The sequence below is a fragment of the Balearica regulorum genome, chromosome 5, assembly GCF_011004875.1.
Source record: "Balearica regulorum gibbericeps isolate bBalReg1 chromosome 5, bBalReg1.pri, whole genome shotgun sequence".
NCBI lineage: Eukaryota > Metazoa > Chordata > Aves > Gruiformes > Gruidae > Balearica > Balearica regulorum.
In genome coordinates, this window is record NC_046188.1 from 48,870,006 (window position 1) to 48,893,163 (window position 23,158).

Genomic DNA, 23,158 nt, shown 5'->3' on the forward strand with positions numbered 1-23,158 from the left:
CGTATGCAAGTAATTCTCTGAAATCCTACACAGGACCAGACTGAATCAATTGGAACAACAGTGCAAGTAATCATAACATGCCTAAAAAGCAGCATTTAGAACAGAATCATTGTCTTCAATAGCAGTTTTTTCCCTTTCCTTTCCTCAGGGCAGGCGTGGCCAACTTATTGCATTACAGCCTCCTCCTGCTATGACGCTAGCAATTTTTCCGATGCATTCTACTATATTTGTTTCTTAAACTGCTAATGTGACAAAAATGTGCAGCCATGCCTGCAATTTTTTTCTGTAGCAACAAAGACAAGTATTAAGATGTTCCATTAAATAAAGGATAATGGAAGTTGCACATTGCTTTATGGGGCAGAAAGCCAATTCACAGTGGCTAAAGACACCCAAAGGCAGACTATCCCAATGAGGCAACCATATTCTTCATGAGAAAAAATGGTAAGAAGATTCTTGTCATTATTATCATTATACAATCAGCTGACAGAATGTGATTGTTTTAAAAGCCTTACTTGGTTTGACCTCAAAGGCATGTGCTAGTAGGGAGGAAAATGACAGCTTGTGCTCTTTGACTGAGGCCTGGCAGGCCCATCATTTGAAGGCACTTAAGTGTGTTGCTCTGAGTACTGCACAAAATGACCTGCTACTTCTTTTTTAATAAAAAGTTTAATGAAGGGAACTTTGAGTACAGGCTAGGTTGCAGCTTAGTTACTTGTTATTCAGGCAAGAAGGCAGAAGTTCTTAATAAATGAATTCATATTTCCATCTTGCTTTCTCCAGATGATGTGTGTTGTTTTCCTGTCCCTACACATTAAATCCCTAATCTCACATGTTTCAGAAGATTAAAAATGCCTCTGGCCCACCTACTGTTTACTTTAGGTAGCTGAAGCAATCTAGCTTCAGTAACAGAGAATTCAGTACTTGCTAAAATCCCCGAGAAACAGAATAAATCTGTGCATGCTGGCATCCCTACTCTCAAGACTTTTTCCTGCTTGCCAACCTCTATTATTAACTGCAGTCTTCAGTGAAAGCATTACAAAGGTCCTTGCAGGGCACCTTGTTTATTAGTCAGATTATGGCAGCTCTTCAGTAGAGCAAATGCCACTGCCAAACGTGATCCCTGCAGGTGCCTCTGTAAGCATCACACACTTTGGTAGTATTTTAAATATTTGCCTCGGATGGAATAAATACCACTAGCCTCTAACATTTGGACAGTGCATCTCCCCATATTTTCATCTATTTGAATGTGGTGCTTGTCCACATGGACAAATGTTAACTCGTTACCTCATTCACATTTGGCATCTGTGGTGGAAGAGACACCCACATTTCTTTGCTTCTTCCAGGTGAGCCATCCTGTTTATTTCTGTTTGATAATTCAGAAGTAGAAAATGTTTTTCTTAGGGAGTCCACTTTATTTCCTTGAATTGTTTTCCCCTCTTCCTCTGCAAGGAGAATCACACCAGATCAGATAACATAATGCACCATCCAAGAAAAAGAAAAATGTGAATTTCATTAGATCTAATACTGATACTTTACACATTCACTTTTCCTCTCATGCTCAGAGCTTCATATGTATCATATACATGTATTCTGCAATCTTCATCATAAAACCAAATACACAGTACGAACGTCAAGTGCACAGAGTATCAACTATTCCTCAATACTGAAGAATTCATTGCCTAAAAAGCTTATGCAACATACAGAAAACTTTATAAAATAACCCGAGAGCTGAAAATAACCAAAAAAAGCAAGAGAGTAAGTAAGTTTACACCTTAGTTTTTATTTTAAACCTTTGTTAAAGTGCTCTCTGAATGCTGCACAAAATGGCACATAACATTTGTGCCCAAGCCTTCATCTGGCACTGCCAGCACCAGCACATGTGAAGAGACTATAAACCCCATAGTAACTGCATGCACTCAGTAGAGCTATTTTTGATGTACATTTTTAGAATTAAAACCAGAAATCCCAACACCAACACACACTCCCAACATTTACATGTCTAGTTTTAAAAGTCCAGTATCTGTGCTTATCTGAGATCTGTGCTCACAAAATCATCCATATCTTAAGCACTTCAAGTGCACATATTCCTTCACATACCTAACTGATGGTGTACCTTCTTATCAAGGACAAGAAGGGACTCTTGATTTTGGTCATAGTACAGTGATGATCTCGTCCAAAAATGGAGTAGTTCTTGTATTTTCTACCTCAATATCTTGGTACCACCCTGTTTATACTACCAGTGCAAACGTGTGCCCCGCGTGTGAACCTCACAACCATTAGAGCTAACACCCATGTTGTCTAGTGTAGAGAAGTAAGCCTTGGCAGTTCTTGTCAGAGCTCATGCTGATAGTGGCTGTGAGTCCGCCCAGGGCCAGCACCCACAGAGCTCTCGAGTGTTCATGGGCACCACTGCCAGAATCTCCACCAGTCCAGGACCACGTGATGAGATGCACTGACAGGTCCTATGTATCTTTAGTTAGTAAAACACCTCACTAGAGCTCTTTTCTTTAGGCACTGCTACTTTCAGTGTTTAACAACTATATAACTACTCTTGACTTAGCTTATTACCGATTTGATTTCCTCCCTATATCAGCAATCGGACTGGGTGGGAAAATTTTGCAAGTTAGTATTTTTTTATTGGGTTCAGACTAACAAACAGCAATACACCAGTGATACTTAATTGCCAGAAGTTTAGGTCCTGAGATTAAATACAGATGTTCAAGCAGGGTTTGTTCCCTTAGGGGATTCCTTTGGTCTTGAAAGACAGACTGGAAAAATGTTTTGCCAGTGCATTGACAGAAGATTGGAATAACTTCTCTCCTGTTTATTTTATACATCAATAGTGGTTAATTGGGGCCTTACTGAAAATACGACCTGTTCAGAAACAGAACTGAGTCTTTCAATGATAGCTTGTGACATCTGTCAGACCTTTAACAACTCCTTGGACAACAACAGCAAAGTTAAGACAACAATCAGTGCTTCTGACTGTTATACCAGCCAGGTCCACGGGGCACAGAGCAGCCAGTAGAATTAGGATACAGCTAAATGATCATCAAATGAAATGTCAACAGTACAGACTGGATCTAGGAGCTGATTACAGATCAGGACAAGTATGTGCATGGAAGTATGGATTTCCAAACCCATGCTGAACAGGTTTTTTTCCTACAACATGGCAAAAAAATATACTAATGATGGCCAAAATAAAAATGCAGAGCTTTTTATTTTAAAAGTCCCATTATCAAATACGGAGCAGCTATAGGACAATCAATTCAAATGAACTTCACACCACGTGTTCTTAATGAAAAATAAATTATCATTTAACAGTTTCTTGGGTTTAGTTTGAAAAACCTACTTTGTAACAATAAGAAACATCGCAGTGCATTTCTAAAGCATAATTATATGTTACAGGCATTGAAGTAATTCTTGTGGAGAGTTTTAATGATGCCCTTGGGATTACTACATTGAGCCACCCACCAAAGAGTTATTAATCCCCAGGGACAGCTCTGTGCTGCAGTCACTATGACACACAGAAAGGGCTGGCAGTCTGGGCATAACCTGAAGTCCACACTTATAAGAGTCAAGGTTCATAGAAAGTAAATTGCACTGGACCAGAGCAATCTAGCAAACAGATTTTAATGCTCAGACCACAGATGGATCCTCTGAATAATTTCTAAATCCCAGGTCTCTTGATACGACATCTGGCTTCTCCCTGCTTTTTTAGCAAGTACTTTCCTAAAACAGTATTTGGAAACAGCAGTACATATATGCAATCTCTTCTTCCTACACAGTCTCTTTTTCAAGCCATGGAAATGAAGCAGTGTTACACAGGATACCCTCTTTTAAATTCTTGACAGGTAAAATGGTCACCCACTATTTGAAGATATTTTTACTGTCACTCTATAGGAAGAACTAGATGACTAGCTCAAAAAGCTTCAATCTTTTGTTGTTGTAGTGGCAAACCAGGATGGACTTACAGTTTTATATTAACAACTGACAAGTTTGATATTAAAGACTGACAAACCAGAAAAGGATACTAATGTATTTTAGAGTATGTGTGTATTAGCAAATTTTGCAGCCAAACGTGCAGACCTACGGAGTAACGCTAGGGACTCAGGACCCAGTATCCTCCCTGTGCACATCAGGAGCCTTTATCTATGAGAAGTGAGAAAAAGCCTCTGGAAGCCATATGCTTTTCTCAGCCAGATCAACAGAGAGACAAAAGGCATCATCAGCTGGAATGATCAGCACATAATTCATACAGTCAATAGGCTCTGAATAAACATGATATTCCCGCACAAGCCCATGCCTATTTTGGATACCACTGTGGTCATTCTCCTGGGACACAAATTAGATCATCCTTCTCCAAAAAATAGGTTCTGATTTCTCCAAATAAAACAGTATCACGATTAGCATGAAAAAGACCTATGACACATAGTTGGGCAGTTATAATTAGACAGTACACATGAGCTGACAAACTTATTTTATTAGGTTATATACTTTCTGGACAGCTGAGCTATTGTCACAGTTAAAAAACTAGATAGATAAAATGAGCTAATAAGAAATCAAGTGCATTCATAGTATTTATGTGCCATTTACCAACCCCAGACTACAGCTGGAAGCACTATCCTTTTTCCTAAGAGATCCGTCATAAACTGCTGTCAGAAACTAGTTAAGATCATAGCAGAGTTATTGGGTTATAGAATATTAAACATTACATTTAATGAAACATTCAAAATTGCAATGTGATACTAGATTCATGACTGCAAACGAAGAAAAATTCAGAAGGAAAAGAGAAAAGTCTAAACAACCCAAAGCAGGTGTGAAATGCATGCTGCAGACAGAGTATCAGCTATGCAACCATGCGCATAATGAGGCTATGCCACATAAGTTGGAGGGGTGAAGGTGAATCAAACATTACGTTGCTAGCCTCAAGCACAGTCCCTGAGGGCCAGTTAGATCCACCTTCAGATGTCCACAGTGACTATTGATACCTACAGTTTCTCAATGCATGCATCACATAACTCTCTTGAAGCAGTAACAGTTATGATCTTAAAAAATATTATTAAAAACAACACACATAAATTGTTCTAAATTTAAAGAGAAAGTACAACCTGCAGAGAAATATCACAGCTGTATTCCTTTGTTCTGAATTTCAACCATTTCTGTCTTTACTTTTGCAAGAGAAGGGGAAGGAAGAAAGATCATATTCAAGCCAGCAAGAGGATCACTCCGTCTTCCTCCTGACTAAGTGATAATTGATTCATTATTCACAGTCACAGTTCTCAACTTGCCAAGACCCAGATGTACATCGCTAGCCTTTACAACATGTGACAAAAGTCCAAAGTAAGGGATACAAACACAACAAAAAGTGGCAGAAGAAGGTGGCTGAAATGATGGAAAGATTCACATATTCACTCTGCAGACAGTTTTTCAGTCTTACCTTTTAGAAATTCCACTGTCAGTACCTTAACAACGAAATAGCAAGCCATCTTAGGTGTCTAGAAAAGTAAATCTGAGTTTCTCAGAGAAGTATTCATCATAATTGTGTGTCACTGAAAAGTACGTTGCAGACTTCAGAAACGTACTTCTGTCAGAAAGTATATCCAGCTTGATAATTTCTTTCTCTCCCACTACCTATCCTCTATATTGTTTAAAATTCTCTTTGTCTTCCAATTTGGAAGGGAATCTTTTGAAAATGTCCATTCATCACCCACATATGTCAAAGAATAATGAAGTCACTTATCACAAAGCCAGAAAAGAGAGCTACCAAGATTATCAGGAAAAACTTCCTGTCAGTGAAATCTGTTACATGAAATAGTAGCCCCAGAAGAATGATAAAAGTCTTGTGGTTTGAAACATTTCAAAGCCAGACCAGATGCAGCAATCAATAACATACTGTAGAAAATGTTGCTTGGGATAATACACTGGATGAAACAATACAAACTGCCAGGTATTTCTCACCTTTTTTCAATTCAATTAATTCATTCCAAAAACAAAAACTGGGTGAGAATGAGAAATGGATCCCTTTAACTATAAAAAAAAAAAAATACAGCAAAGATACTATTGTAAGTTCCAATTTACTTCTTTGACCTCAAAATGCTGGACTGAGGGCCAGCAGAAGGCCTGTGAATCCCTTAAATCCCTTCCAAGTTATGCTTTGATGGGAAACCTGGGATTCAAGTAATACAGTGACATTGTGCAGGACTCCTGAACAAAAAATAATTTTACTCACAGTAGCATGATAACTGTCTTATGCAGAGGTCACAAGTACAAATTTCATGTTCATTTACTATCTCCATTCTTCGAACACATCATCAGCGAACAGCCACATGTTAAAACAAGAACAAACCCTGTCACTGAAGTGCTTCCATAGCACTTCGACATGTTCAAAAGACCGTACCATACTGTAGAAGTATCTGTATTTACCTCTTTGCAACTATGTAAACTGTTGTATGGTGCTGAGTTCATTTACCCTAAATACCAAGCTGTAAGAGGAAAAAACAAATTTCAAGGCCAAAAATCCAATTTGTTGGGAAGATAATTTTTAAAGCCGTCTATTTCTTTTTGATAATTCAATCAAACCAGCACCCAAACTTTCAGCCTCCCCCTGCCTGTATATTGCCCAGCTGAGAATAGAACATAGTGTTTTATTTTATAATTACTTAGCCTAGAAAACCTGCTCTGATATACATTCTCAAGCTATCTTCCTGTTTCCATGTATTTAAATGCATAAATCTCTGTAAATCAATGCAGTTTGTCCAACTTTTCATGAGAAAAAACCCAAGTATCCCATACAGTACCTGGAAGATTTCAGTATTAGGGTCCTATATGCCTGTCCTTAAGCAAGAGTAATCCAGGTGCAATTCAGGCACCTGAACTTTGTTATGTAGTGCTGTTTTAAGAGTCTTAGGGCATCCTGCCTAACCTCCTGATGCCACCCAAAAAGGCAGTGGATGTTCAATAGATACTACATCATATCAGCCAACCCTCAGCATTCAAATTATCTATCCCCTAGCTATCTAAATTCCTAAAGTTCCATTCCAATCTTACTCAACCAAAACCCTCACTAATTTCAATGACAGTGCAGTAGCACTGAGCAAGCAGAACTCTTCTGTCAAAGTAACTAAGAGAAAATAACAACTTACTTGCCCAAGCGTGCAAATTAATATTTGTAACTCATCTTGAAAGTCCAATAGGTCAAACACTGTGGTCTTCCCTATCTACGCTTTCTTCAATTTCTACTGCCAATTAACAAGGGCATTTTTGCTGCTGAATCCCCTTTCCTTCACTGCAGTGTTCCCCCAGGGTAACTCACTCATGTCTATGGAATTCTTTCCTCTTTACACCAAAACAAAGATTCAGCTGGTGCAGCCTTTTCCCCTTATGTCTTTGATCTTGATTAAATGACAAATAATCAGCAAAAAGTATTGTTCACCTTTTTTTTCCTCTTCAAAAAAAGGTCAGCTTTCACTATATTCAGTAATATGGGCTTGATTCGTTTCTCACTAATGCCAGCTTCCTAAGGAAATTTCACTACACCATGTCCTCAGCTGGCATAAATACATGTTCCATAGACTGGGACAAGTAACTTCAGTGGGACTATTTCTGACTTAAAAGGGTAAACTCTTAAGTCCCAATTAATACTTTTGACTGCCATTTTTTGATACTTCCCTTACTGTAGTATGTTTAAAAACTAGACAGGAAAGGACTTTTTTTTTGTATGCACTCCTTCAGGGGAAAGACGAATGACTGTTACTCTCAAGTATATTTCAGCCACTCTCACACACCTGCTTTAGCTTAATGTACAGCAATACTTTTTCAAAACTAACTCAGCTCTTAGTTTTCAAAAGTTTAACTGTTCTTTTACTACATCAGTATCTCTCTCTTTTTCCTTAACGGAACCTATACGTTCTGGTTTTATGTAGTGTTTATCTGTATCAATATCTATGTCTCTGTTGTGCTTTAGATAGTGTCAGTGTTAGAAAAGGGGCAGTATTTCCTGTTTATACCACATTCACCCCAGCTGATCATTTAAAAATATGTATTATTCTTCCATGGTTCAATAGTGCTGTTGCCAGATACCTTCTCCGTTTGAATATTATAATGCAGTCAGTAAAATAACAAGGCAAATGTGCACTTGACCATTTCAGTAGCCTGTCATGAGCAAAATCCTACTTCTTCCAACAGATGATGATGAAAAATTATCTTTAAAAAATTCAGAAAACCATGGCAGAAATCTTAGACCAGATCCTCAGCTGACATTAACCAGCAGAGTTATGGTTAAGTAACTAAGTATTAAGAGGGAGTTACACCTCTTAATATCTACCAGGGATCAAGTGCTATCTATCACTACCAAGCAATGTCAACATACTAGTTCTAACAATAGAGTGTTTATGTGGTGGGGGAAAAAACAGCATCGTAAAGGCACAGGCTGTACAACTGATAGTATTTTGCAATTATTATTTGACAGTGTATCAGGATATAAAAGCTGGAAGACTTTTTCCAGAAGTTGATAAAGGTGGGCCTGCTTCCGATTGCTTCAGAAAATCTACACTGTCATTTGCAGAATGCAAATTGAGTTACATTTCAGAAACTGTGTTTGAGGGATAGTTTATGAAGAGCTTTGAATTAGACAGTAACTAAGGGGAGAACACTAGTCCAATGTGTACAGGAACTCCACACTTCCTTGAGTCTTGGCTACAGTGAGCAATACTTTGAACCTTAGCTAAAAGAAACAGAATGTATTTGAGTTTATAACTCTAAGTAAGCACTGTATTTGTTAAACTTGTGGGTTTTTTTTCTTTTTTACAGTCAAAGGAACCACAAATGTGCTTAAATTCATGGTCAGGATGAGGGAACTACATTAAATACATATGTTGGGAGCACTTTAAAAGAGTACGTGATATACTAATAAATCAGGACAGAATTGATTTTGAAAATCTTCTGTGTACTTGCATTCCAGAAGAATTCAGCACTAGCAGGTTAGTACATAAGCACTGTAAGACACAAGTGAATTGTATATAATTAAAAGCATCTGACATTTCCGTACAAAGTATTCCTTTCTTAACAAGTAATATCATAAAAAGATTACAGCAGGTGGGAACAAATTAATAAAATGTCAGAGAGATGAAAAATTTAAAAAATGCTTGATTTTGGATATTAAAATTAAGACATTCTTAATGAATCTTCAAAAAGGCCTGATTTTTTTTAAAGGCAAATACCTACTTTCTTGAAATGGGGCATTTCTATGTAATTTTATACTGGACACAGAAAAGCACACAATTCTATAAAGAGTTCAGCACTAAATTGGAAGTGAGGTCACCTGATTTCTGTTTCTAATTGTCCTGTTGAGCCACCATATGGCTCTGCTCTCTGACATTATTTGCTTTCTATCATTTCCACATCTGGAAAAGAGGGCTAACAGTGCTTCCTCACCTCATGAAACTTAGCCAACAGCTGCATTTAGCACACTTCAATGCCTTTCAAGGCAAGGTGATGAGCTAGAGCAAGAGTTCGTTCTGTGTTGCTGCTTTTTATAGTAATACAGATTCAATCATAGCCACTATAGGATGGAATCTATATCAAATGATCAACAGCAAAATTATGAACTATTTCCCTTTTCTACATTCTAGAAAATCAACGTTATGCAACAGAATTAAAATACATTTTTTCCATCTAAAACAATCTTTAGAAATTGTTTAGTAATACAGGCATCACAGAAAAGAACAAAGAATTGTTATTAGAGAAGCACTATTGTTCAAAGGCTGTCAAAGTTTCCAGGAGTCTGAGTGCCGCTGTCCTTATCTGGTGCTGCCAGTGAGCTACTGTGCAAATGAACTCTAGTCATTTCCCCTCTTTATGCCTATTTTTTTTTCTGTCTATACAATGGAGATTAAGTAGTTTGCATGGCAAATACCACTGAGATCTAAGGACAACAAATATCCATAAAACAGATCAGCTATTACTATTTCAAAAATAATCTGTTTGCGTCTTATGGCTGCAGCTTTTTTACACATTTAGGGGCTCTGTATGGTATTTGATTTTTTACTATATTGAATGAAGGTTACATAGAGATAGCTACTGAATTTATGATCAATAGAAAATTGCATTTTTTTTCTCCCAATTCTTTCCAATGATCCAGCAGAACACATCAATATAGAGCTCTGAATTGATGCTGTTTCCCTATTTCATGCCCTGTTTAAGTTCCCTGGGGATGACAGATTAATTTAATTAGTTTTATTGAACTGCCTAGTTGCTTTTATTGGCAAATCCACTAACAGGAAGAAGGCTGCAAATTTCTCTCGGGGTTAGCATTGTCCTACTGGTCCATTTTTAAAATTAAAGTGAATTTACTGTCATTTCTTATATAGTTTTCTGCTATGCTTTCTGCTCTTAAGACTCACATTTGTAAAGTGCCTCCACTGACACTTATGTAGGAAGTTTAAAGTTGTTGTTTTTCCTAAATGCGGTTAACGAAAAAAGGAAGCAGACAGCTACCATCAAATGGACTGTGAACTAAATATATCGCTCCGCTCTCACTGGGGAATTAAATTAATCTGATCACAACACAGAATATGGCTCTTGCATGCCACCTGGAAGCAGAGAAGTGGTCAGCCACTTTCCAACTTCCTCCACTTGACAGCTTGCTCGGCACACAAGCATAAAAACAACAGCACTGAGGCTATGAGGTATATACCCAAGGTTCAATTTGCTTAGAGATTGGCCTGCTCAAAATCCTCAGACTTCAACACACTGCCAGGCAGTGTGAGGTATATGAAACAGAACAAAATTAACAGCAGGAATGGACTGAATTTAATCCCAGTGGTCAAATGCCCAGGACCATGGAAAAAACATCAATCTAAACTTAGGTTTGGCTAAGAATTTTATTCATGGCAGCATTTTTCTATGCAGCTGATTGATCCAGGATCCCTTATTTTTAGAAGTGGGAAAGGAATAACTTAAAATCTAGATGAAAAATTTGAAGTTTGGACCATTTTTTGGTTGGTTGGTTGTTTTTTTTATAAGGTCAAAGGAGATATCTTATGCTCCAGTAAATTTCCCAATCTTCCTCTGAGTTTAGAAAAATGAGCAGATGCTGCCTTCTAATTTTGGACATCATAGTTCTCCACCAGATTTCAAACACTCTTCCTAAGATTTGAAGGAGCCTCTTTCCCTGTGTGGCACTTTTTTTAGTAAGTGGGGATTGGATCTATTTCCATGAGATTTTGTCCAAAGTTGTTCTAGGAAGCGTTTAGTTCTGAAGAGACCACTCATTGACCACATCTACAGAAATCTGTGTCATAGATACCTTTGTATCCTTTGATTCCTTTGTAAACCTTCTGAGGCTTCTTCAACTGCACAGTAAAGAAATCACTCTTAAGATTTTTCATTGGACTTAAAAAAATATAGTGAAGTTGTACACCCTCAAAGAAAATGCCAGTTAGCCATTTTATTCTCAGATTGTTTTTATACTCAAAGCTAAAAGAACAAACTAACAAAACTAAATATGTAACTTGGCATAAGCAGAAGAGGGTTCAGTGATTCTAAGAGCAGCACAAATGAATGTATTAAAATAAATGACTAATGAAATGATTCATCTTACCAATATCTTTGCTTTGGATTTGCACAAGAGGTTGTTGTTTTTTTCCAGATGCTGAAAACTTCTGCAAAGCTTTACAGTGAGCATGAAAAATTTCATCTCTAGGGACATGTGCTCTAATTAATAAATTATATGCCCATGGGTTTACCAGCCCTTTCACCTATCTATTCATTTTGTTAATATTATCCTTTTGACAAAAAACACACTTTGGATGCTGTACAGAGGAAAAGTAAGAGACTTACTAGAATCTTAACCTAGCCCTCACGTATCCTTCCATTACAGAATCAATAAAAAGGGTTAAAAAATTTTCCAATATGGAAGGAGTGGTCCCATACTTTTTAAATATTATGCATTTAAGATACAAAGGTCACGTTCTTTTAGAGTTTTAAATGCTGAGGTCAGAGTTTTAAAATTTAAAATTTCAATATCCATGTCCCATCAGATTTTGTAGAAGTGAGGTAAAAGACTTACTATAGGATTTACTTGTCAATTAGTCTATGAACTCTCATTCTGTCACAGCACCAAGCACATTTTAAAAAACAGAATCATTGGGTTTTTAGGAATACTAAAATCAGGAAGATTAAATTCCTATATCAAAGATACAATTTTATGGTCCAACAAAGTTATAACATATCTGTGTGCTATTTAAACCATACACATATAACTAAATGAATTACACAGAATTTAGAAGGACCTTATTTTGACTCCAAATCTTGTTCTAGTTGAGCTAAGAGAATATTTTTTCAAATAACACAGGGAAGAATAGGATCTCTATTCTTACTCTACAGAGGGGGTTATTCCAGGCTGACATTTATAGCCTCAATGGGTTCTTTTTAGATAGGCCAGACCAGTCAAGGATGCTTGGGTTTTTTTACTCAAGGTATATTATTTTCAATTTCACTGTGTGTAAATTTAACTAAGGAAGAAAAATTAAACATTAGTTAGGAAATCAGATTCTTATGAGAAGCTTTCAAGAACAATGTAGAAACTCCTAATGAAATATCCTTGCAATCCCAACTAGAGAGCTAGTACAAATTCATGCACAATTGAAAATCATCTTCTATAAATATGGTACTCTATGAAATCAGTGGGATCCAATTAGTTGTGTGTGTGTCTTCTGTTTCCAATGTTAAGACAGCCAAAAATCTACCAGATGGTGATGTTTTTCAAGGATTTTTTTAAGAGCTCCTATATATTTACACACACAACTAAATGGGCTTGATTATTTGTGTATACTAATAACTATCTCCATATATAATTACGCAGGACTGCAAATTGTGACATTAATGCTCATTATACAAAGATTTAATGTGTAGATCAACTCCATTATCAGGCCAAATTCAGAAAGGTAATCTGAAATGGTCAGATTTGACTTGACAGTAACCACAAACATATCCCCACAGTAAATATTGGAACTCATACATAAAAGTAAAAATTTCTGGAGCCTATTAACAGATAGTCTTATTAAGTTATCACAGTTGCTTAAAAAAAAATAGCCAAATGACTATTTTTCAAATGCAAAATTAAGAAACTAAGAATGTGAAATTTCATAAAGTATTTTGCACTGTTCTGATGCTAAAATGCCTTGTGCTTCAAGTGGGATTTTTGCAGGTCATCATTACTTTATAATGCAAACCAACACCTTTGGGTATTTTTAAAGGAAAATGAAGGTGGGAGGAAAACAAGCTGAGTTGTTTTGTTTACATCAGCATAGGAAACTGCATTTTTAAGCATTTGACTCAGCTAAAGCTCCACTTTTTATATGGTTTTAGTGGCATATGCTATAGTGACAACGAAAGTGACTGAAATACACGCTGAGGCTTTTTGCAGGTAGCATCATGATATGCAGCATGCTTCTAAAATAGGACCTATCCCCAGTATATCAATCATACATAAAGAAGACCAGAACCTAATTTTCAGTCCTCATATCTCATCCCCCAGTGTCTCCTTTCTCTTCTATTTTTTATTGGGAGGAGACAGAAGGTTGCCACAAGATTATTTCTATGGCAGCTTCCACTCCCACACTGTTTTTTTGCTCAGTGCCTGTGACTGACAGTTCTGCCTGAAGGACAAGGACAGGACAGACTTCTGAGTGCCAATCAATGGAGCATGCCACATGCTGTAATTGAAAAATACAGTGCTTCTGCAATAAGATGAGGACATCATTTTTAGTGCAAAGCTGTAGTAAAGAGAATTTTAAGTGAGTAATATGTAGCTTGCATTTATTTTTATGGCACCTGACTTAATATGGCCAAAAGAAATGAACCTGAGCTACAGAATTTGGATCCAGATCCGAAATGCCTGTAATTCAGCAATGCTCAGATGAAGGTTAAGCCCCACCTTTTATTTCATCCGCAGAGCAAGAGACCTTTTCAGCGTAATCATCCTAATCTGATGTCCTGATGCGTCTTCATCCAAGTTATCTGTTAGCTTGGCACACATGACTGCACAGCACAGCAAGCCAGTGTTAGTAAATCTGTGAAAGCATCCAAATTGCACATCTCTAATTTTTTGACATCTCATACTATTAAGTACTTTCCTTAGGCTCTTCTTCTTTTATGGAATCTTGTCTAGCAAAACAATGCAGGACATACTTAAGAAAAGCCTATCTTTCCAAGTAGTGCAGGCTCCCCCAGCTCCCTAAAGCAAGTAAAACATGTTTGAACACCTGTAGAGACCTACCTTAGCAGTCTGTGAACCAAGCTAAGGAAAGTTATCCTTAGGGATCCCACTGCTGACAGAAGAAACAAAAGCATCACAAGGATTTGCCTAAGGTCACAAAGCAAGGAAGTAGCAGAACAACACTAAATACTACTGCTTCTCTTTTTACCTTCCCTTCTGGCTGCAATTTCTAATGGGAGATTTGGGAAGTTACATACCTTTCAAAAGGTAAGTGAATGTATTTAGAAACTCTTCATACGACTGCTCATGGCTATTAATAAATTGATCAAGGATGCTCTTGTTTAACAGCTGTTCTCCCATGATCCACACCTTGACAGTCAAACAGGTGTATCTGCTTTAGTAGGCTGCTTCTGCAATAGAAAGAAAAGAGCCATATGTCCCTGTAGGCAGAAAACAAATTAACTGAAGAGTCCCTAATTGACATAGATGAGCACCAGAATGTCATACTTTTCTTCTCTCCTTGTGAAGTTCTGACTGTGTCAGTGAGCCTTTATACAACATCTCCCCCAAAATTCAAGTGGACTTAGTAATTTTAAGTTCAAAGGGAGAGACTGTGATCATCTATGCCTGAAATTTATGTCCTCAGGCAATATGGGCCACTGAAGTGCCAACCTATCTCAGCAGTGTTCATTCCCCCTCATTTTAAGTTGTTCAGTCTTACAACCCCTGTCCTCTTTGCAGAAACAGTGACACCACTCACTAGCATGTGGATTGAACAACTGGGACACCTGTACATTCAAAACTTGGACTGAATCCATCATTCTGCAGGTGCACTGCTCACTGTACCATCAAAGTCACTAAACCCAGATTTTGGAGGGCATGTTAAATCATGATGAGATATGTGTGTATGCTGTGACAGCACACAGGACAGGGAGGTCATGATGGAACTGGGCAGCCACATAGGAAGGCAAGGACCACTCTCAAGAAAGGAACAAATGCTGAGAACTGAAGGATCCCCATAGAGGCTTCTCTGTACTTGAAAGCTCCACTTTTCAGTCACACAGCAACAGCTTTCCAGCCCCTCTTCATCACTTTACCAGACTCTAAGGGAGGTAATGGCCCTGAAACAGCTCTTGGTGAAGTAAGCTGAAGTTAACCTTGCCTCACACTTATAAAAGCTCTGTAAATGCATTTTGACAGTTGTGTGATGCTAAATAGTTAATAGTATTACTGATTTTTTATACACATAGGACAAGACTATTAGAAGCAGAAAAATACAGGTGAGGCATGGACACACATAACTGGCACATTTTCTCACAACTTAACTAAAAAATGTAAATGACCAGTTTGCATACATAAATGTAATAAAGATGCAAGAATGCATTATACACTAAGTGCTTGATTTTCATGTGTTCCTGTGTTTCTTCTCTTGATTTACCATAGCATTAAGAAGTGTCTTTTGGGAATGAAAGCTTAATTCTTCAGCAAAACTTCAAATCAACTACACTAAAGAAAGGCTGCCAACTTGATTTTAAAGTTAAATAAGATTGAACAAGAATTGTTCAGAGCCCAGCAGGAAAACAAAGCATGATTTCTATTGTCAAACTCTAATTTCACTGGATTGCCAGCTTGTAAAGAAGACTAATATGCTAAAGATAAAAACACACACACACACATACATCAACTAGTTTAAGTTTTCTAATGTTTTACAAAAAAACCCAAACCAGTATTAATCTCTCTGTGGACTGACCAAGCAGAAAATAATTTTCCAGACTCTCAGAGTGGTTTATGCAAATTACAGTGGTTTCAGAGGGAAGCAATGCCTTCTATTCCCCATTATTGTTCAGTTATTACAGTCATTATTTGAGGTAAATTTCATTATATGAAAGACTGCAGTGCTTTGTAAGGCTAGTGTCAAAGAAAAAAACCCACATATATTTAATCAAGAAAATTGTAATAACAACCTTTTGTTTTTCTTTGGCATCTGGCGTCTAGGATCTCCAAGTCCTTTATAAACACTAATGAAATAAACTTCACAATAGTCCCATGAGGAAGAGCAAACAAATATTATTCCAAATAACAGATGAAAAAATTGAGTCACCAAGAGTTAAAATGACTTATAAACAAATCAGAGGAGGGCTGGCAATAAAGCTTAGATTCCTTTACTCTAAAATGCTCTGAGAAGCTAGAAAACTGATAAGCAACTTGGGGGAACAGTTGCATCTGTAACCAAGCTGAACAGCAGCTTTCTCAGTGAATGCCACGTTCTACAGCCACCAGGTAATCAGCCTGAGATTAAGCATCTGGACTAGGTTAAGCTGTAGAGGAGCAATAGTGCAGCAGGACCTTGAATAAACACCAGGTTTTGACTCATCAGGTAGCTAGAAAATGCAGTCTGAATTCAACTCGATAAAGTTTTAGCCAAACTACGACTGCAAAAGCCAGAACATCAGCCTCATGAAAAAGCAGGCACTGGATGCTGTTAGAATATAATCTAACATTTAATACCTGAAATATCCTGAGGTATGGAGATTAGAAAGTCATCCCTAAAGGTTTTAAACATATATTTCACTGAGCCTACATATTTTCATCCAGCATGCACTTCAATATGTATGCATTGGGAGACGCATCATCAAAACCATATTACTTTAAAAAAAAAAAAAAGTAGAGAAAATTCCTTAGATATTCCAAGCATCGGAAAAGATTACTTTCTTAAGACTAACAGCTTTTTTTACCAGAAAATGGACCAAATTTTTACCCACGTCAAAGAAGTAAATCCAGAATAGCTCTGCTATAGCTCATATGGTTATTACAGCCATTAGTATATGAGATCTGTTATCAACTATGTCAAAGGTATTCATCTTGGGTTAAGACAATAAAATAACTTGCAATTCATAAGCCACATTTCTTTATTTTTTCTTCTGAAAAAAAAAATATTGGTACATGAGTTCACTAAATTTTTCATATTTTAAGAAATCCTAAATTGGAAAAGAGGGGAGGAAACCCTATTTGTCATTTTGGATTCCATCCCCCATTGTTTTTTATAAGAACTTCAGAGTTTTGCTTCAAAAATCTAAAGCAAGAAATAAAATAGAAAATGGACTGCAGAGGTGATAGTCCAACACAGACCTTATCTTCCCTTGCACAGCTGTTATTTACGTCTACAGAATCATCTCCTCATTGAGAGGAAAAAACAGCTAGGTCCTAATAAAAGCCTAGGTTCTGTCAGAAGAACAGCCATTCACTTAAACAATAAAGAGGAGAGACTAGCAGCTAGAACTACCTGTCCCCCCCATTTTCAACTATTTTGAAGAACTGCAAGGTGCTATTCCATTACCCTAATGAAAGCAAGCACAAATGATGGTATTTGGGAACATCTACTATCCCTGAAATTTAACATATAGTTAGGTTGGCTGGAACAATTGAGGTTTAGAAACATATCCCAGCTTATCAAGGTTTTTGTATTTTTCATTTTCATTCCATTTGGGTCTTCTGCTGCTTCCCACCTACTTTATTCCTGAGTATCTCTTAAATGAATACCATACTGTATCAGCTGCAGAGTTTTGCAATGTGAACAGCTATAACCAGGCTGACCAGAAGACTCTCACCTTTGCTAAGGAGCTAACCAGTAGATTCTACAAAAGTAAAAGGCTTCAGCAATCATCCAATTCACAGCCTCAAGGCAATAACTTCTTTGAACTGTCATGAAAAAAGTAAAAAAATGCACAATAATGGATTGGAATCACCTGCAATTTATGAACCGGATACAATCACACCTCTATGAATGAAATGACTGCATTGTTCCGCTAGAGAGCGACTACTACTGAAATAAAAATCTTATCTTCTTTTTTCCAAAAAGGCATCAAACTAACTTGGATATTTCAAGGAAAGTAAGGCAAGGATATCTGATCCTTTCCCTGTGCTGGCTCTGCATAGTTTTAGAATCAAATATCAGTAAGTGATGCATTCAAGCAGCAACTATACTTTCTCCTTTTTGCATTTCACTCCTGCTCATTTATCCAAATTACTGTAATGAGGCTTCTTGAGGCAATCATTCATTAAGCCTTGCTGGAAAATCAATTTTATTTCTCAAAATGCAGTCTTTTTCCCAGCAGTTTAAGCCAAACCAGAAATCCCTGCATTGAATCACAGAGGCAGGTCAAGTGAGTATTAGCATGATTTCAATTACCCAGTTATTAGTTCTATTAAACAATAAAAAATGTGGTGGAATATAGGCTTCCTGGTTTGTGCTCCATTTTTGAGTGCTTTATTGTGTTTCTTTTAAATATAATATAGGCAATGAAAGGAAAACCAAGATTTTAAATGGAAAGAGCAATAAGCTAATCCTCTCTACAAACTCACTAAAACCTTACATAATTTTATTTTTCTGGGGAAAAAAAAAAAGTACTTCCCTAGCGTTTATGGCATAGGTTCAAGTCAGGTTTCCACACTATGAATTTGCTCTCCCAAAAGTCATTCTCAATAAAAACAGGGCTATTCAGAAATTTTTATTTATAGATCTCTCATAGGTTCATGGAAAACATCACTACATATACCTGTTCTCGAGATTTTATAACCTATGTCTCACAAATCAGATTGAACACAAATACATTACTCTTACATCTTATACACTGTTACCACTGGACAATGCCTGATCTTTTTTCCCTATAGAGCTAGCACAGTAACTACACCTGTCACAACTAACTTTTTTCAAAGGGGTCTTTAATACTTCAGACCTAACTAACCTCCCATAAAAGCAATCCTATTCTATTACAAGCAACAAGTATTTCTATAACACCTCTCATCCATAAAGGTTTTACATGTCAGTCTGTACTAAAGACCTTGATTCTAGGGATTGTCTTGGCCTGGCTAGTTCAGCAACACAAAAGCTGTCACTCGCGATGGGGCAGGCTGGTAAAGGCAATGCAGACATGATCTCTGTGGGTTGACCACTCATGTAATTAGGCAATATTGCAGGTGTATAGGCAAGTCTTAAATGTTTAGCAACTTGTCAAGGGACCAAGTACAGAACCAGAGCTGGTTACTGCCTCCCAAGGATGATCTGAAAGCACACTGTGATTCAGTACATCAGTCTCCTCTCCAACCTGTTCCAGGAGCTACGTAACAGCACGCGGTCTCTTACAAAAAACTGTAACATCCCAAACTGCCCTCTAGAGAGCAGTACTGTAGAAGTCACTCCGTGTAATACAGGTACCTACATATTTGTGTAAAGCTTGCTCAAGGAAGCTGGTTTAATTATACAAAAAATGAGTGACCTACATCCTATATTGTTATCAACTAAAGTAAACTCAATCTGAAGAGCAGAGATTAGTACTTTTGGAGGGAAAGTATCTGATTTCCAGTCCTTGCTGTCTAACTACCCTTTACGACATTAATGAGTCAAGGAGACTCTAGAGGAGTATGGATTTGCTACAATATTATTACAGCGATAAAGAACGAGGTAGCACCTTTGCAAAAGGTATAAGCCTGTATCAGACAACTGCAGTCAGAATCAATTTAAGCCTATCTAAGTGCTGGCTGCTCCCAAAAAGGCTGCGACCGCCCTCTTTCCCTCTTCAATCCTTGGCTTTTCATTCCAGCCCATCTCTTGGCCAGACAAAATAAACTACCAATATAAAACCTGAAACTAAACTGTGCAAAATATGTATGCCTGTTTTAAATATGCATTTTCTGATCTGCCTTATAGCCATATGATCGTGAGTGCCTGCACAAGGGGATAGTGGGAACCTGCAGTGGGAGCAAGGGAATGATGCAGGATTGCCCCTTTCAGCAGCCTGTCATAGCTGTTTATGCAACCGTGAAAGCACGGCCTCATCAGAAACACACTCCCAAATGGCCCAGAAAGCTGTGCTTCCTCCACCCTAGCAAAAGCAGATGTTACCAGTGTACTCATACTCATACTACTGCTAGAGCTGGAGCCTGGAGTGCAGATCATCAGCCCCCATGGTGCAGGCAGACATGCAAAGCTGGAACTCAAGCCTGTCCTTAATAAATGTTTCTTTTTAGATATGGACTGTGGTCACCACCTTTAGCAAACATCCCAGGATGGCACTTTGAAAGTGGACGATGTGAAAGGAGCAATTCTGTGAATTCTTGCCCAGAGAAAGACATAAAGCGATTCCAGTGCATCAGCACAGGAAGGTTACCCACTTTCCAGAAGGCAGTCAGCTGTTTCTTTCTTGTCTAGACATCTGCAAAGCTACAGTTGCAAAAGAAAGCTCTCCCTGCTCTACTGTCCTGCCCTACTTTTCTCCCTCCCCCTCCCACCACCCACCACCTGCAGGGAGGCAGAGCTCCTGGAGCAAACCTGGCGGCAGCAAGCTCTGGCCACGAGCAGGTGCAGGTCAACTGAACTGTGGGAACAAACTGAAAAGAAAAAGTTTCAATACAAAGGACGAAAACTTTCAGATGAGGTTCCTTGCAGCATCTCTCAATTCAATGTGATCTGCAACAGCTAATCCTGTTTAAATCAACCGGACATTTGCCACTGCCTTCAGCAGGAGGCCTTAAGGGCACACACTTAATGCATCAGCAATTTGCGTGGATGGGAGCTGCATCTGCTTGCATAAGTGCATTACTGAGCCTCAGAGCTGACCTTTGTGATGGCCTCTTGTGCCCAGCTCATATGAGCTCATATGAGCTTTTAAGGGATATATCTACAGGCTTTAATTGCAAGCAAGCGCATTGATCATGTTTGATTTCAGTGTCAGTCCCGTACATGATCAGAAGGTTTTTTTAATGAATTTCCAATGGCTTCAAGAGCGCTGTTCCCTTTAAAGACCACCTGGAGGCCTATGACAAGGGTAATGTTTCCTGTGCACCAAGCACTCCTCAAAACATGGTAGCCACTGTCCCCTGGAATGCGATCATCCCGGATTTGACAGTCAAAGGACAGCTGGATTCAGTCAGCTATTTTAGATTAGGCCTCCAAATAAAGCCCTGTCCCTCACATGTTAAATACTGTTTTAGTGATGTTTTTAGATGAGACAGAAAATTGAAGACTGTAGGATGCTGGACTCTCTGTGCCATTTTTTCACAGGTTTCAGCCCACAGGTCCTGGCTAAATAGCCAGAATATTTGCATTCTGGCTGGCTAACCCTACACAAGTAAGGCGGTCTTCCCTTTCCCTGCTGAGCTGGAGTGCATTACGGCAACCCACAGGGAGTCAGTGACATTCCAGCTCAGAGATGACTGTGTTTTACTGGCAGAAAATATGCTGAAAAGCCTGGAAATATCTCAATGCAATTTGGAATGATTTGGGATGAAGAAGATGTAAACCACGTATTATTTTAAGTAATTAATTGTAGAAGAAGAAAATCAATGGAAACAAAACATTTCCATAACAGTGAGCAATCTGCTGAAAACATACTTGTTATGTCAATGTTATTAAAAGAGAAATTGTGAAGGAAAAGTCTATTTATTCATTTTTGCATGGGTTCTCTGCCAAATAAATTCAGGATGCAAATCCTAGATGTTCTTGCTATGACCTGGACAGTTCTGAACATGATCTTCCTGCCTTGTAGATACATTATTCAGAACATAGTTGCCGCAGCTCCTCCAAAGCAGTTTGTCACAGACAGTTACAGAAGACCAGCTTGGACAGACCATGTTCTCATCCAAAACTGACATGCTGTTGCCAACAAACTTTAATTTCTCCATCTTCTCAGCCACAGTAATTGGAAAAAGAATTTCTAAAGATAAGGCATGTCAACTGGCAGAAGGAGAATAAAATGAATGTAAAATATTAAAGGAGACACAACTGGGGTTGGATTTTTCACTTAAACACTTGTATCTCTATTGCCAGTAGATCTTTGATCACAGACCCAAACAAGGGTCAGACTATGTCAAGCACTTGGATAAGAAGCTGTCACGTATCATCTAGGCGCTACTGAAAACAGAAATAACTGTGATCTGAATGCCCTTAAATTTGGGGGAAGTTCTTCAGCATTCAACTCTGCAGTACATCCTACTTTTACCTTTGTTTCAGAAGTAATAGATCCATATGAATGCTACAGGGCACAGTGCCTTAGAGCTGCTGTATTTCAGATGAGAACCGTCACCACATCCTACCTGCATTACAGTTATTCAATGACTCAAGACAATTTTCGCAAACATTAGGTATGTTTGTTTTGCTGTACTAATCAAATTCCATTTCAAGCTCTTTCTACTTCTCTTTGCACAGCAGTTTCAAATGGGAGATGAGATATTTCTAGAATACTGTGCAGCAGATGTCGTAACTCAGGAGTGGGTGAAGTATGGCCAGGAAAACAAAAGCAGGGAGGTATGAAGAGTGAATTGTTTTCCAGGTTTTTCTGTTTATTTGCTGTGCAATGTTATGCAAGTGGCTTATCCTCTGTGCCCCTGCACTGCTGGCTGTTGAAAGGATATGTTCCCAGAGGACTTCCCAGAGTCTAATTATTTTTTGTTGAAGAAAAGCACTGTGAAACTGATGAAAAATGCCACAGAAGGGTGCAAAGTTTTATTAGTCTTTTAAGGTCTGATCAGAAGGCCACTGAAGTAGAAAAAATACATTCCTAACAACTTCAGTGGACTTTGAATTGCATTTATAGTCAGCCCTCACTCACTGGGTTGCATGCATTTGTCATTTCCTTTGCCCTGTTTCAATGTCACTACCTACTTGCAGCAGAGCATTCCCAGGGAAAGCAGTAGTACACCAATCAATAGTTCTTTTCTTTTGCTAGCTATTGAGATTATTTTTTCTTTGAAATCAAAAATTACTTTAGATTACATTTTTCTATTCCAATAGCACTGAAATATTCCAGAAAAGATCATGAGCTTGACAGGTTTAGCAGTGTAAAAAATTAAACTATAAAGGAGTGCACGCTGCAGCCATTTACAATCTAACTAACAGACATTTACTGTCACTCTGGTCTGGTTCTACTGCAAAGAGTTAAA

The 23,158-nt window shown here is 38.0% G+C and overlaps 1 protein-coding gene across 23 annotated transcripts in view; it reads right to left on the reverse strand.

Moving 5' to 3' along the window:
• IFTAP (intraflagellar transport associated protein) overlaps positions 1 to 23,158 on the reverse strand; it is a 48,112-nt gene that overhangs the window by 20,395 nt on the left and 4,559 nt on the right. For 13 of the 23 annotated variants that reach the window (XR_012835731.1, XR_012835733.1, XR_012835732.1 and 10 more), the window contains 3 exons: positions 17,830 to 17,920; positions 14,479 to 14,631; positions 1,285 to 1,442 (listed from right to left, as the gene is read on the reverse strand). Coding sequence is in view for 20 of the 23 variants with exons in the window: in XM_075754741.1 (XP_075610856.1) it covers positions 1,285 to 1,442; positions 14,479 to 14,581 (261 nt within the window). In the remaining 3 variants the exon portion in view is untranslated. The remainder of the gene's footprint in view (positions 1 to 1,284; positions 1,443 to 14,478; positions 14,632 to 17,829; positions 17,921 to 23,158) is intronic. The other 10 variants (XM_075754743.1, XM_075754737.1, XM_075754742.1 and 7 more) reach the window with 2 other exon arrangements.